This window comes from Gopherus flavomarginatus, chromosome 14 (genome assembly GCF_025201925.1).
Source record: "Gopherus flavomarginatus isolate rGopFla2 chromosome 14, rGopFla2.mat.asm, whole genome shotgun sequence".
NCBI lineage: Eukaryota > Metazoa > Chordata > Testudines > Testudinidae > Gopherus > Gopherus flavomarginatus.
This window is the reverse complement of record NC_066630.1, coordinates 34,915,057-34,931,418: the sequence shown is the minus strand read 5'-3', so window position 1 is coordinate 34,931,418 and position 16,362 is coordinate 34,915,057. Positions and strand designations below refer to the sequence as shown.

The following is a 16,362-nucleotide window of genomic DNA, read 5'->3' as shown; positions in this document are numbered from 1 at the left end:
GGCTACGGTGAGTCAAGCCACGCTAGTAGGCCTGCTTCTTGAAAGTTAGGGAATGAATACAAGTTACAAGTGCATTTCCTCAAGAGAGGAGACTGGATTTAACATTAAACGCTGTGAGAGGATCTCCCAAGTCTACTTGAACCATTCACTATTCTTTTCTCGCACATGTTCTCTGGGAGTGGGCCCACACGGTCTCTTCCCTTGGAGGCAAGGTGAACAGTCACTGACAATTCCACCCAGCCACAGCCGCCCCTCCTGCACGCCGGGTAGCACCCCCACAGGCGTTACACCCGCACATCAGGCACAGCACCAGCCCTGCTCTGTCCCCACAGGCCCTCCACAGCAGGACACTACTGAGGGGCTCAAATCCTCCCACGCGCGGCAGCGTGAGAGTGGACAACACGCGAGTTCCCGGGAGGACACGGTGGCGGGTGCCGGAGGCGAGACCCCGGCTGCTGTAGGTTCGCTATGCGGCAGTACACCCATGTGACCCACAGCTACCCTGCAAGACCTGCCTCCCACCCCAAGCCTCGCGAGACTTCCGGCACACATGCGCGCCTATAGGCCTGTTACTGGATCTGGAGTCTTGCACATGCGCCTCTCCTCTTCCCTCCCCCCGACGTTGAACGTCAGGTCTTGTTCCCAATTCTGTTGGCTACCGTCTTCTCGCGAGATGTTGTTAGTAAACACGGCTCAAAATGGCGTGTGGAGGCCCCGGGCACGGTGCTTCGGTGGAGATACGGTTAGAGGCGGCGGGGGACGGTGACTTAGGGAGGGTGTTGCGGTGGAGGCAGGAGCCTTGTCCCGCCTCGAGAGTCGGCGCTTCACCAGGGGGAAGGGGTGAGGGAGGGGAATGTGGGGGGCCACAGAGGGCTGGGAGAGAGCTATGGAGGTGCTGTGTGCGCGTGAGGAGGGGGTGACCGCAGCCCTAGCCACAGCGGGGCCCTAAGGGGTGAGGGAACCATAGGGGGCATATATGGGGACAAGGGGTCTCACGTTAATGAGGTGAGGGACCTGTGCCGCAGCCCTCGCGGGGTGAATAAGCTGCATAACTACTTGGTGGAGGCATGTGGGGTTGGGTTTGGGGAGAGCGGCGTACAGTTCTCAATGAGCCTGCAATTGGTTTGTTTCCATTTTCCCAGCTCCTTATTCAAAGGCCCAAACTATTCAAAAATATATCAGGGTAAGGTTAATTTGTTAGAAATGTCATCACATTTTGATCATCAGAATCAGTAATTCGCCGGCTAACAACTGAATATAGTTTACTGAAAATCATGCTGCCGAAACACACAAGAAAAACTTCTTGACATCAGTAGAAAATCACTTTAGCTAAATGTCCACATATTATTATTTTTATCATATGTACTATGCAAATGTGTAACATTGTAAAATCAACTTACCCTCTCCCAGTACATACTTAAAACAAGCACTGAGATAACTTATTGGAGTCATCTGGCTGATAACCTCTGCAATAGTATGAATTAAAGCACAACCAAAGTCATAGTTTGCTTTTTGTTCTCTCAGCTGATGACCAGTTACTCTAAGTATCTGTAGAAAGCAAGGCCAGCTAAAGTGAAATGTTTGGAGTGCTTTGGTCAGCTGTTAGCATCTCTGCTAATCATAGTTAAGGCTACATTTTTGTCATGGGTATTCGTAGCAAAAGTCATGGACAGGTCACAGGTAGTAAACAAAAATGCAAAATGCATGGCCTGTGACCCATCCATGACTTGTACTATACCCCTAAGTACATATTGGGACTGCCACAGGTGCTGGGGTGGGAGGGTCAGTCCGAAGGGTGCCGGGGGGTCGGTCTGTGGAGTGCCACGGATGTGAGCAGCCCAGAACCTCTGCTGGTGCTGGGGCGGAAGGTTGGCAGAGCTGGCAGGCTCCCTCCCCAGCTTCTCAGATAGCGGCAACATGTCCCTCCCTTAGCTCCTAGCTCCTCGCACTGCTAGCTCTGCAGCTCCCATTGGCCAGCAACAGTGGCCGATACCCCCACCCAAACTCTTCCTATTGCTGGAGGGCATAATCTAGAATGAAATGGGTTCTCTCCGATAATAATTGCTGAATGTCAGTTATTGTTTTAATATACGTTTTTGTACGTTTGGCAAATCTAATAATTTTTGTTGGTGGGTTTGTTTATTTTACAGGTCGGATTGCAAAAAACTTGCTTAATTCTACTTTGGGCTTACCTTTCCCATCAAAAAATGGAGTACAGGACTCAGCTGTCACATTCTGAGTGAGAGAATCCTTTAATCCAAAATGGAGAAAAAACGTAGAAAGAAATAAGCCTGTTTACTAGGCTTAACCTCAAAAAACCATGAAATCTAGATTTTTGCTTAACTTGGACAAAACTTTGAGACTATCCAGTTGAACAGCACAGCAAAGGCAACATTTATTGATACAAAATTGAACTAATTTATAAAGAGAAAACGTGTCATTTGAATATATGGAATTTTTGGAATGAAACCATATTCTCTTATGACCATGAAGTTTGCAAACATCTGGTTGATCCTGATTGTAATTTTACTCTGTGGCAAAAAACACCTGGGTACAAGACTAGGAAATTCCTCTCATGAGGCCCACCTATGTCCTGGATGCTCCCATCTTACTTTGAAAGTGGAGTTCTCTTCAACAGTAGTAGAACATGGTAATAAAGAATCTAGTTTTTTAAAATGTATTTAAAGTTTAGATACATGCTGTTGATGATTTATGTATTGTTTATGTTAACATAGTGCTCAAAGACCCCGATCAGATATGGGGTCCTGTTATGCGAAGTCCTTTACAGTCATATAGGAAGACCCCGTCCCCTTCCCCTTCAGTTACAGTCTAACTGAAAACAAGATACATAAAGAAAGCATGACAAATAATAGGAGGGGCTGGGAGTAGGAGACAAGCTAATGGTAAAAATATCATGGGATTATGTAGGCTAACAATGTGCACAATTTGATGGTTCCAAATTGTTTAGAAGGTTGTTTTTGGAGGGAACGGGTTTGTCTCTGACATCGTCATTAGTTGGCTTATTTTTAGTGCATATCAAAATGCAGATATAAAATCAATTTAAATATTTTTTCTGGATGTTTTACAAATTCCACAGCAAAAAAGCCATATAAAACAAAAAGTGTTCAGTATTTTATATTTTCGTGACAGTTTCTGAACTAACCTATATATGAGGTTTTCCAAACAGTCTGGGCATAATTAATTTTAATGGAAGGTATGATATTTGTCTAATGTGTTTTAAAACCCCTAAACTGTTTTGAAAATCATAACCTATATAAATAGTAGATCCAAGTTACCATAATATTCTTAGTAATGGAATCATAATATTTTTATTTGGGAGGTGGAGACATTTGTTTTGATAGTAGGGAGAAAGATTCAGTTCTTGGTGGTGGTATAGATGTGCCTTTTGTAATGTCATTTCTAACGTGTGGTGTTCTGCTTGCAGAATATATTGTGGCTTTCAATGGATACTTTACAGCTAAAGCTAGAAGTAAATTTATTTCAAGTGCACTGAAGAACAGTGATATAGAGAACTGGAGGATTGTACCTCGCAACAACCCAGCCAGTGACTACCCTAGTGATTTTGAGGTGATCCAGATCAAAGAGAAACAGAAGGATGGAGTACTGACACTAGAAGACCACCCAAACATCAAACGAGTAACCCCCCAGCGGAAAGTATTCCGGTCTCTCAAGTATTCAGAGCGTAAGTATATTCATCCTTCAAAAGAGCTGTTCATAATCTCCAGTGGCACTAAGTTCATTTTTAAAAAATCAGTAGAGTTTTTCCAGTCCCACAAAATTAGTGTTACTACTCCTGGGGGAATTCTCTGTCACAGCGGAATGCAGAATTCTGATTGCCCTGCAGAATTTCTGGCCGCCACTAGGGGCTGCTGTACTCTGCAGAGCGCCGTGAGCAGAGTGTCCAGCCTGGCGGGGCAGGTGGCTGCACGCTCTTTGATCCTTATTCTCCTGGGGATGGGGGAGGGCCTGGGAGCCCCAGCCAGCTCTAGCAGAGAGTGAGGAAGGGCAGGGCTGCATCACCCCATGTCCCCAGCAAGACAGTAAAGAAGCTGGGTGAAGTAAAGGCTCTGGGGGTGCTGGTGTCTGTGCCGGGGGCTGCTCCGCAGCTAGGCACTGCAGGGATGGGAGTACAGATGTCTGGGCTCTGGGGGTCCCACACAGCTCCTTCCAGCACCCCTCATCTGGAACTGGATTGTTGTAGGGGTTTCTTTAACTCTCTACTCCTTGGGGAAATTTTTGCTGTTGTCTGTATTATTGATATATTTGTTGACAGGTATTTTGAAATAAATTACCAAAATAATTGAAACTGAAGTAATTATACTGTGTTATTTTGACAAATAAAATATGCAGAATTTTGCAGAATTTCAAAATATTGTGCCCAGAACTTTTAATATTTTGGCACAGAAATCCCCCAGGAGTATGTTATTCAAATGAGAATGCAGTGACTTCTGGATGTTATGATTTATTTCTGATAAAGGCTCATCCCGTTAACTGTGAAACTATCACTATTTTAGAATACCTATCCTGAGGTGTGATCAAGGATTCAAATTGGTTTAAAAGCTGTATTTTCTGTTGTGACATAACACAGTATGTTATAGATTCAGTCTACTAGGGATTTAATGGACAAAATTCCTGCTGACTTCAGTGGGGTCAGGATTTCACCTACTGACTTCTGTTAATCTATTAACATGCTTAAGTTAAATGTGTGTAATATATTCAGTATAGGAGCTGTAGTAATTAGCTTTTAAAATGAAGCTTTTGTATTTAAAGGCTATATTAAGGAGTTAAATCAAATTTGGGTCAGACGAATGTCTGAAAAGTGAATTTTTCTATCTAAAATGTTTGTTCACAGTACGGCTAAAGTGTACTAATAACATGTTTATATATTTCATAGTATAGAAAATAAAATGTTATTCGTTTTTCTTTTCTCCATCCAAATCATATCTAGCTGATCCTACATTGCCATGCAATGAAACCAGATGGACTCAAAAATGGCAGTCATCTCGTCCTCTGAGAAGAGCAAGCCTATCATTAGGCTCTGGATTTTGGCATGCAACAGGCAGACATTCAAGCAGGCGTTTATTGAGAGCTATACCACGGCAAGTTGCTCAAACCCTGCAGGCAGATGTGCTCTGGCAAATGGGTTATACAGGTATGCTTTTGTCTGTTGGTTTGGGATAACTGCCTGGCTAGAAAACAAAAAAACTGTGTGTCTCTGAAACAAGTGAGAAGAAAATACTTATGTAGTAATAAGGATACACAACCAGCTCCCTTTTTGTATTTATTAAGCCATTACAGATGTGTCTAAATTCTCTGGAGACTGAGGCCAGGTCTACATTAGGAATGCGTGCACTTTTGTTAGCATGACTTATTTCAGCCCCCCTGAGCAAAATAAGCTATATCAGCATAAGTGCAGTTTTACTGGTATAACGTACATCGGCCAAACTGGATATGCATGCATATGAAAATTACCTTAAACACCCAAACTTCACGTTACTCAAATGTTCTCAACAGTACATCTACACAACAGGCTGCCTTGCAGTTCCAGAAACTAGCCAGCCGTAATTCAAACACTAAATTTCTCCACATTGCACTCAAAACGCACAACCCTTATTCCAGTCTCACAGTTTTTCATGTGAAAATAACATTAGCGACTTTACTATATATGTATATAAATTATATTATAATTTAGCTGTTGTTATTAAGATCCAAGGCTGGGCTTTGGATCTAATATAGAGCAGGGGTTCTCAACTTTCTCTTTCTGAAGCCCCTCGCCAACATTCTATAAACACTCCATGGCCTACCAGTGTCACAGAAACTGTTTATCTGCATATAAAAGCCACGGCCAGCATTAGGAGTTAGCAAGTGGGACAGTTGCTTGGGGCCCCACACCACAGTGGCCGCTGGGAAGCTACATTGGTAAGGCTTCAGCTTCAGCCCCAGGTGTGGGGCTCTGGGCTTCGGCCCCATGCAGTGGGGTTTTGGCTTTCTGCCTTGGGTCCCAATGATTCTAATGCTGGCCCTGCTTTGCAGACCCCCTGAAACCTCCTCGTGGCCCCCCAGAGCACCCCAAACCCTTGGTTGAGAACCACTGATACAGAGGATTTTGTAGGTGCTCTGAATGTAATGTAGAGGTATTTTGTGTGGGCATTATGGTTGGTTCTATGTTGGAATTTCTTGTGGAGGTACTTTCTCATAATACAGTAAAAGCTTTTTTAACCAGCCTGCTGGAGGAACGAGAGGTGCCGGTAAATTAAAAATGCCAGTTAACTCAGAGGAAGGGGGTCTGGAGTGTGTGTGTGGGGTGGGGTGGCGGGGGACAGGGCAGGGATGTGGGAGGGGCTGTGGGGCACAGGCACTGGGAGGGAGTTTGGGTCCAGGAGGGGTCGTGGGAGGGGGCTCGGGATGCCGAGTCCGGGGCAGGGGTTACACTCACCTCCAGCAGCTCCCTGTCCATGTTGCTCCTGGCGGAGGTACGGCCAGGCAGCTGTGCAAGCAGGCACACTACCTCTGTCTGCAGGCATCGCCCCCCGCAGCTCCCATTGGCTGTGGTTCCTGGTCAATGGGCTGGGAGCCGCAGAGTAAGCACTTGACGGGGGGGGGGGGGGGGTGGGGGTGGGGGGAAGAATAGAGGCAGTGTGCCTGCAGAGCCGCTTGGCTGTGCCTCTGCCAGAAACTGCAGGGACGGGGAGCTGCTGGAGGTGAGCACCTCCCCTCCCCCAAATCTGGCACCCCAACCCCCCTGACCCAAGTCCTCTCCCGTACCCAAACTCCTTCCCAGAGCATGCCCTGCAGCCCCTCCCACATCCCAACCCCTTGCTGGCCCTGCACCAATTGCACTATAAACCAGACTTTTAATGCAGATCAGAAATGCTGGTTTATAGAGCTTGCTGGTTGGTGAAGTGTCGGATGAAAGAGCTTTTAGTGTACATATGTGCATGTTGGAAAAGTTAAGGTTGCACAGGCAACTATATTTTATATTTCCTGACCTTTCAAGTGTTTCATTTTTGTAAACTTAATATTCTTTTAAAGTAGTTCTTTAGAAAAATGTACGAAATCATTTTTGTTGAAAAACCAAGATACATGTATAACTTTCAATTATCCTTGTATGCCTGGAAAAGTAAAAAGGAGATCCAAATCCCTCATGGGGTCAGAATTGGCTTTACTTTTTCCCCCCCCCCCAGACTCTGTGAAATTAATCTCTACCTTTATGAAACTGAAAGGAACTAATGCTCTTGAGGTGAATTTCTAGAGTGAACTAGGACTTTTGGTTTTGGAAGACATGAAAGTGCAGTGCATTAAGCGCACAGGAGACTTCTTTTACATACCAGAATAAACTGATACAAGTGCTAAATCAAGGAAATATGTTTGCAAACCAATCCTCTTTTATGGAAATAGGCACTGGTGTAAGAGTTGCTGTCTTTGATACTGGACTGAGTGAGAAACATCCACATTTCAAAAACGTAAAAGAAAGAACAAACTGGACTAATGAGAGAACCTTGGATGATGGTAGGTTTAAATATACAGCATTGCTGAAACGATAGATTATGTATTTTACATCACGTGTTGCATCCTGGATTATGCAGTAAAATTGTTTATTTGAGATTAGAGTTACATGTCTTCCCAGATAATGGACCTAATTCTGCAATGTGTTGAATGCTCTGAACTCTCACTAAATTCACTGGTGGCTCAACGCCTCCCAAGATTTTGTGTTATCTCCGCTGGGTCATATGCCATATTTCTTCAAGGATTTTAAGAAAGGGCTAGAGGACAAAATATTATCCAAGCAGAAATGCAAAGTAGAAATACCAGGGGGTGATGCAACTCCCATGCATTTTTTCTTTGCTCCTATTATTTTCTAATATTAGTGCATTAATTTTTTCCATTTTATCAGGGATAATATTTTGATTCATTTTCAGGTAATCTAGTGAGTTATCACAGTTTTGGCAGCACTCCTTTAAACATTAGTAATCCACATAATTTTTCAGTGGAAAAGTAAAATTGTAGTACCAACATAAACTCTGCAGATTCATGCCAATATTCCGCATTTCTTTTTATCTGCCTTTGTATGATTGTGTCTCGTCTTCTTGTATTTGCCCCATCTCATACACCAGTGCTGCAAATATGCAAATACTTAACTTTATGCAACATTTTTTATTCAAAATGGTATTTTGATTTCAAATTTGGACAATTAAAAAAACAAAAGCAGAACCGCACACACACACAGGTTGAAAAACACGCGAACAGCCGAATCAAAACACTTGGGGGGAAATATTGTTTAGAGTTGACCAAAAATAAGTTGACTTATTTAACAAGTAAACTTGAGGGATAGAAAATATTTTCTGTCTATAGGATTTTTTCCTTTTTCCTCTGTTTTCCCCCCACTGAAATCAGTAGGAAAACTTCGCTTCAGTGAGGCCAGGATTTCACCCAATATATGCAGTTTCAATTGTAGAAATTCTTGATAGGAATCTCTTAGCATCTATTGCAATATCTTTTAGATCAAAGTGAAACCAGTTCTCAACTTGGACCAACATTTCTGTTGCTTTTTAAAATAAACTTAAAAGTTCCTATGGATGAAAGAGATAAGCAATTGGATATGCCTACAAAATGTCTGGATTTTTCAAATTTTACAGTGAAATGGTTTGGCCTTTAACATTTTGTTTCATTAACTTCATACTACTGCTAATTTGCAACAGGTCTGGGCCATGGGACGTTTGTGGCAGGTGTTATAGCCAGCATGCGGGAATGCCAGGGATTTGCTCCAAATGCAGAACTGCACATTTTTAGGGTCTTCACAAATAATCAGGTAGATATTGTAAATGTTTTATTTTAATTCAAACCTTTCTGGAATAACACAGTATTAACCCTTATATTACAAATACGGTTAATTCCTGTGAACTTTAAAGTATTTCCTTTTGTAAAGAGAGGGTATGTTTTATTTTTTTAACAGAATTATGTACATTTACACAGATTTTAGAATTGCTGTCTGGAGTTTATTTTCAAATGAGAATTTGGTATTAAAATCAACTTCATGCAAGGCCACTACCTCTTACTTTTAGTGTTTTAATGAAGGATTTAAAAGAAAATCAAATGAACTTTTTATTTTAAATACTAAAGAAAAATACAAAATAGGATTTTTTTTGTTTCAGCACTCTACTTTTGTCTGTTTCCTACACTTAAATTTCTATTTCTTTTAATACCTCGCTTTATTTTGCTACATTCTCATTTGATTTCTAAATGGTTGCTTTTGTTGTACTTTAATAAACAGGTCTCCTATACATCTTGGTTTCTGGATGCCTTTAACTATGCCATCTTAAAGAAAATAGATGTATTAAACCTTAGTATTGGTGGTCCAGACTTTATGGATCATCCTTTTGTTGATAAGGTAAGTGCAAAAACTATGAACATATATATTTAGCATGGTCACTTCATGGGTCCCGATTCTGAAATCTGTTCTGTGTGGGCAGACCCTTATGACTGTGCAGAGTTCCACTGGCATCAGTGAAACTCTGCACAGATTCAGGCATCTGTCCTTGCAGAGCAGCTTACAAGATCAGTGCTTTACTGGCCACTATTTTTATTGGAATGGTTTCTATTAAAAAGCCCATGTATACAGACTGATGGGTAAAGTTTTCAAAGTGCTAGGTGAAGTATTAGTAGTGTGACTCTCACCAACTTAAATAGAAAGTTGTTGGCTAAAATTCATTGCTGCTTTTGAAAAATTTACTCCTGAATGGTTGGTTAATTTTGTAATCAGAAACCATTTATCAGAAGTTCAAATGCAAATTTTGTATGAGGAAACTTGATTTAATTAGAAGTAGAGTTAATAGGCTGGAATGTGTGACTACAAGTCTTTTTCAAAGTAAGTCAGCATTGAAAAATAACTTTTTAAAATTAGCAATTACATTTTATCTTTAAAAATTGTTAAGCCCACATTAATCTGTAGCAAAAACTGCAGAACTGTACCTGAATCATGAAGATATATAACTTAGACTGACAGCTATAGGAACCAGTCTTTCAAAAGCACTAAATTAATTAAAATGTTTATGAAGAACTAAAAACTAAAAACCTGCTTTGGACAGGGCTATGTAGGTAGCTTGGCACATGAAAATAATTTGTACTGTTCCAAATGCTCTCTAAATTACCTTAATTCAGTTTAATTTGACAATCAAAAGTTTACTGCTTTCCTTGGAAAATTTGGGTGGAAAGTAGTATTTGATTTAGGTGTCTAGTATGTACATGTTGTTATGCAAGGGTGCAATTACTGGTGGATTATTGAGCATATAACTTAATTTTAAAAATTACATGTCTTCGCTGAAGGCATGCAAATCATTTCTTTTGAAAATCTTGGCCTGCACTAACAGTTATGTATGTTCTTACTCTTTGAGACTGAGAATTATATTAGTGAAAGCGTCAGTGGTGTGTGATGCAAGTACCATTAAAATAAAAAGTATGGATTTAAGGAAATTGTTGTTGTCAGACCAGGCAGTATGTGTATATAATTTCTTTCTTTCTTTAACTGGCTTCAGGACATTTCTTTAAATAATGTGTCTATCTTTGTTGGCTTTGCAGGTATGGGAACTGACAGCTAACAATGTGATCATGGTTTCTGCTATTGGCAATGATGGCCCTTTATATGGGTAAGTTTCTTTAAAAACCGTTTGTTTAAAAATTTCCTGTATCTGAGGTATAGTCCCCTACCTCTTCCTCTTGGAAAAAAAATCAGATTATTCTGTCTTTTGAGAATGAGTCAGGCTGTTTTTTCCACTGTAAATTTTTCTTTTACCTGAGGAGCACATTCTTGAATTAGATTAGCGGCAGCTATTTAATTCAGTAGTTTTGATAGTATGTAAACCCATAAAAGAAGTCTGTGAGTCCTTAAAACTGATGTTTGCCTGTCAGTATTAACAAACTTTCATGCATGCAAATCTCCAACTGCAGGGAAAATCTTAGAAATGTATTGATTGCTTTTTGGCCCCTCATTTAATAATACTACAATAAATATCGCTCCTTTTCTTGGTATATGTTTTGATATTTTAAGGGATTGCTTGAATAGGTGCTGTAAATGAAGTTGTCAGAAATAATTCACCCAACTATCCAAGGTTGTCAGTTGTCAAAGCTGCAGAACCTAAACAGACAAAGAGAACCTGGTGATGATATGCCCATTATTTTTATTGTCTCCCTCCCTCTGTTCACTCATTTTAGCACTCTCAATAACCCTGCTGACCAGATGGATGTGATTGGAGTAGGAGGGATTGACTTTGAAGATAATATAGCTCGTTTCTCATCGAGGGGAATGACCACTTGGGTAAGCTCAAATATAAAATATGTCTGGCTTCAAAACATTTAACATAAACTTTCTCATTCTAACAGAGATTCCCTCTCTGCCATGTTAGCTTTTTTAAATCTCAGTAAGTCCAGTCATCTGGGATTAAATTAGTTGATGTGGTTGAAAAGGTAAAATGTGCAAAGTATTGAACTGTAATAGGTACAGGAGAATTGACTGAATGCGGTCTCTAATCACAAACTGACTTCAATTAAATGAGGTTACTTTTTAGGTGATAAAAGTAAATCCTTAAAATAGCCATTTCATCCTCAGAACACAACTTTATTTTAATGGGCTTTTAGGTTTTCAGTGCTAGGTGGAAGTGAGCCAGAGGGTCCCTTTTATGCCTTTTGATGGGGTGCATCATGTCTTTGCCCTCAAATCACCCAGATTTGTTAGCCACTGTGCAGGATGCTGTGGTTACTGCTTCATTCTACTTCATTCTCTTTGTGGGATCCTAGCTGCACCATCAGCACTATCCTTAGGCCGTCTGTTAACTTGAGGAGCATATATGGGCTTAGTGCTTGTCTTTAGAAGCTGTACAAACCTTTTGCTACCCTTATTAGAAAAGAGTTTTAACCTAAATCTCCCTTGCTGCAGGTTAAGCCCATTACTTCCTGTTTTACCTTCCATGGACATGGAAAACAACTGATCACAATTGGTTTGCTCTTTATACCAGCCCTTAACATATTTGAAGATTGTTATCAGGTCTCCCTTTATTCTTTTCTCAAGACTAAACATGTCCAGGTTTTTTAACCTTTCCTCATAGGTCAGGTTTTCTAAACCTTTTACTATTTTTGTTGCTCTATTCTGGAGTCTCCAATTTGTCCACCTCTTTCCTAAAGAGCAGCACCCAGAGTCCAGGACAGTACTAGCTAAGGCCTCACCATTAGCTGGTAGCTAAGTTCCCTGTAAGTTGTGCAGCCACACAGCAGCCTTCTGAGCACCACACAGGTGCTCAGGGAACCCACCTGGGGACCTGTAGCAGCCAAGGGAGGGGTGCCCCGGCCCCAGCCTAGTCCGGCCCCAAACTGCCAGGGCAGCCCAGCCAGGCACAGACCCAGCCGGAGTGGCCTTCCCCGGATCTGTCGCAGCACCCCTCCCTCAGGCCTGAGCCTCCACGGCAGGGAGAGGTGCCTCTACCCCACCAGCGCAGATGCTGCTGTGGGAAGAGAAAGCTGGAGGGAGTCCTTTCTCCCTGCCGTAGCCCTGGAGCACCCTTCTGCACCCCAAGCCCTCATCCCCGGCCCCACTCCAGAGCCTGCACCCAGAGCTGGAGCCCTCACATCCCTGCACCCCAACCCTCTGTCCCAGCCCTGAGCCCCTTCCCACACTCCGAACTCTTCGGCCCCATCACATGTATTTTGTTATGTGCACCAATATGAAGGTGATGTGTCACATATTACCTAGATATTGGTGCACATAGCAAAATTGATTCTGTACGTGGGTGGGAAAAATTAGAAGGAACACTGTCTGGTAGAGTGGAATGATTACCTCCTTTGTCTTACATGTGACTGATTAAGACTTATGATTTTAAGCTGTCTGAAGAAGTCTGCAATTTTCTAAATGTAATTTTCCATTTAAAAAAAAAAGTGAAATGTATATGAACTGTTAATTTAAAACATATACAAAATAGTTTTAATTACATAGGAATTGCCCAGGTTGAATCAGATCTGGGGTCTATCTTGTCCAGTATAGGCCAGCACCAGTAAATGATACGTTGATATAAACATAGACTGTTTTTTTAATTAATTCGTAGGAACTGCCAGGAGGTTATGGTAGAGTGAAGCCTGACATTGTTACTTATGGCTCTGGAGTGAGAGGTTCTGGTATGAAGGGTGGATGCCGCTCGCTCTCTGGGACAAGTGTTGCCTCTCCTGTAGTGGCGGGTGCTGTCACTTTGCTAGTAAGGTAATAATTAAATGAAGAACACATATCTCAAATGCGTTTGATTAACAAGATCTGTAAATTGACTTTTAAAAAGCCCATCAATTAAAAATATTTTTCTGCACTTATGAAAACTAACTTTCTGAAGAACAACAAACACAGTTTTTCCATTTGAGACATTAAATTGTCTCTAACAGTCTATATCTATGGGGTGAAAGCTTGAAAACTATTGGGCCTAATATTTAGATTTTAGGGCTGTCAATTAATCACAGTTAACTCACGTGATTAACTAAAAAAATTAACGGCAGCTTTAATCACACTGTTAGTAGAATCTCAATTGAAATTTATTAAATATTTTTGGATTTTTTTCTATATTTTCAAATATATTGATTTCAGTTACAATACAGAATACAAAGCGTACATTGCTCACATTATATTAATTTGTTTGCTCTGTTTTTTGCAGTGTTTGCACTGTACAAAACGATAAACAAAAGAAATAGTATTTCTCAAGTCACGTCATACAAGTACTGTAGTGCATTCTCTTTATCATGAAAGTGCAGCTTACAAATGTAGATTATTTTTTTTCCTACATAACTGCACTCAAAAACCAAACAATGCTTTGGCCACCATTCCACAGGACATGCTTCCATTCTGATGATGCTTGTTAAAAAATTAATGCATTAACTGACTTTGTGACTGAATTCCTTGGGAGAGAATTGTATGTCTCCTGCTCTGTTTTACCTGCAGTCTGGCCCATATATTTCATGTTATAGCAGTCTTGGATGATGACCCAACACATGTTGTTCATTTTAAGAACACTTTCACTGCAGATTTGACAAAACTCAAAGAAGTTACCAATGTAAAATTTCTAAAGACACAGCACATGACCCAAGGTTTAAGAATCTGAAGTGCCTTCCAAAATCTGAGAAGGACAAGATGTGGAGCATGCTTTCAGAAACCTTAAAAGAGTAATACTCCAATGCAGAAACTACGGAACTCGAACTTCCAAAAAAGAAAACCAACCTTCTGCTGGTGGCATCTGACTTAGATGATGAAAATGAACATGCATTGGTCCATATTGCTTTGGATCATTAGCAAGCAGAACCCGTCATCAGGATGGACATGTCCTCTGGAATGGTGGTTGAGGCAGGAAGGGACATATGAATCTTTAGCACATCTGGCACATAAATATCTTTCAACGCCAGCTACAACAGTGCCATGCAAACACCTGTTCTGACTTTCAGGTGACATTGTAAACAAGAAGTGGCCAACATTATCTTCTGCAAATGTGAACACACTTGTTTGTCTGAGTGATTGGCTGAACAAGTAGGACTGAGTGGACTCGTAGGCGCTAAAGTTTTACATTGTTTTATTTTTGAATGCATTTATTTTTTGCACATAATCCTACAATTGTAAGTTGAACTTTCATGATAGAGATTGCACTATAGTATTTGAATTAGTTGAATTGAAAAATAATTTTTCTTTTGTTTTTTTACAGTGCAAACATTTGTAATAAAAAAATATAAAATGAGTGCTGTACACTTTATATTCTGTGTTGTAATTGAAATCAGTATATTTGAAAATTCAGAAAACATCCAAAAGTATTTAAGTAAATGGTAGTCTATTATTGTTTAACAGCACAATTAATCATGCGATTAATCATGATTAATTTTTTAATTGCTTGACAGCCCTATTAGATATACAAGATTTAAATAAATATTTTATAATATTGATCCATTTTTGCCATACTTTTTAATAGCTTGTTTCAGTCATTGAACTTTACTTGTCCATTTGTTCTGGTAAAAAAAGGGAGATGTTTGCATTTTACTCTTACACCAGGTGCCTGAATACTATACAATTTATGTGTGCGGGGGTGGTGGCCGTATTGGTTATTTATATCATTATACGGCTTCTTAAGTCTTTCTGCTAAGCGCTGAATAGCTATGTGAAAAAGAGGATTTTTCATTTTCTACATTGAACTTGCAATAATATTACAATAATTCAAGAATATCTTGCAGTAGTTTAAAAATGGCCCACATGCAATACTTAGAAAACTTCATCCCTCAAATTTAACTATTCACTAACTATTCACATGTATTAGCAGCCTGTATATTTCTTGACTATTATGTTTGAAGAAAACAATTGCAATTATATTCAAGTACATATTTTCTGTTTTCCTTAAATATAAGTGGGTATTTATTAAGGAGAAAGATATATAAAGATTTAGATTTCCAGAGAACGGGGTTAGATGTTTTCAACTTCAAGTATACTTCTGACATAGAACAAAAGATATCTTGGACTGAAAATATTGTTGACAGTTGAGCATATTGGGTTGTAGAGATGAAAAATTATACGTGTTTTAAGGACCAGTATGTGGTGAAATTGCCATTTTCATTTTAATCTTAAGCATTTCCATTGAAAAGTCACTTAAGTGATATTCTCCAGTTTTAACTATAGATTATGCATATAACAGATTAACATCAGTTACATTTTGCTTAAATTGAATGGGTTAGAATAAATTTAGGGCTTGTTTACACTTGAAACGCGATAGCAGCACAGCTGTAGCCGTTCTCTACTGTGACAGTAGGGATTCTCCTGTTGTCATAGTAAATCCGCTTCCTGAAAAGTGGCTGCTAGTTTGACAGAAGAATTATTCTGTCGACCTGGTGCTGTCTATGCTGGGAGTTAGGCTGGCTAAACTACTTTGCTCAGCAGTGTGAATTTTTCACATGCCTGAGCAATGTAGCTGCCTTGACTTAACTTTTGAGTGTAGACCTGGCCTTAGTCTCATTTTTCATTCTATGCCTAGCCTGGGACCAGAACAGTTCCTATTAAATGTAATCTAATAAACATTTGTCATTTTTAGCACAGTTCAGAAGCGTGAAATGGTGAATCCGGCTAGTATGAAGCAGGCCCTGATTGCATCTGCACGTAGGCTTCCTGGTGTTAACATGTTTGAGCAAGGGCATGGCAAACTGGATCTTCTTAGGGCCTACCAGATCCTTAATAGCTATAAGCCACAGGCGAGGTGAGTGTTCTTAGTTAATTAATAATCTATTCATGTTCATTGTATTCTGAATATTTCTTTTAAAAGAAAGTCACACAACTTGCTCAGCTGAGCAGTC

General features: G+C 40.3%; 1 protein-coding gene across 1 annotated transcript in view; it reads left to right on the top strand.

Moving 5' to 3' along the window:
* The first annotated feature begins 658 nt into the window (after positions 1-658).
* Positions 659-16,362, top strand: part of MBTPS1 (membrane bound transcription factor peptidase, site 1) — a 38,827-nt gene continuing 23,123 nt past the window's right edge. The window contains exons 1-11 of the mRNA XM_050923327.1: positions 659-742; positions 2,151-2,650; positions 3,446-3,703; positions 4,970-5,173; positions 7,420-7,530; positions 8,721-8,830; positions 9,293-9,409; positions 10,597-10,664; positions 11,230-11,332; positions 13,110-13,261; positions 16,104-16,265. Coding sequence (XP_050779284.1) covers positions 2,464-2,650; positions 3,446-3,703; positions 4,970-5,173; positions 7,420-7,530; positions 8,721-8,830; positions 9,293-9,409; positions 10,597-10,664; positions 11,230-11,332; positions 13,110-13,261; positions 16,104-16,265 — 1,472 coding nt within the window. The 5' untranslated portion in view covers positions 659-742; positions 2,151-2,463. The remainder of the gene's footprint in view (positions 743-2,150; positions 2,651-3,445; positions 3,704-4,969; positions 5,174-7,419; positions 7,531-8,720; positions 8,831-9,292; positions 9,410-10,596; positions 10,665-11,229; positions 11,333-13,109; positions 13,262-16,103; positions 16,266-16,362) is intronic.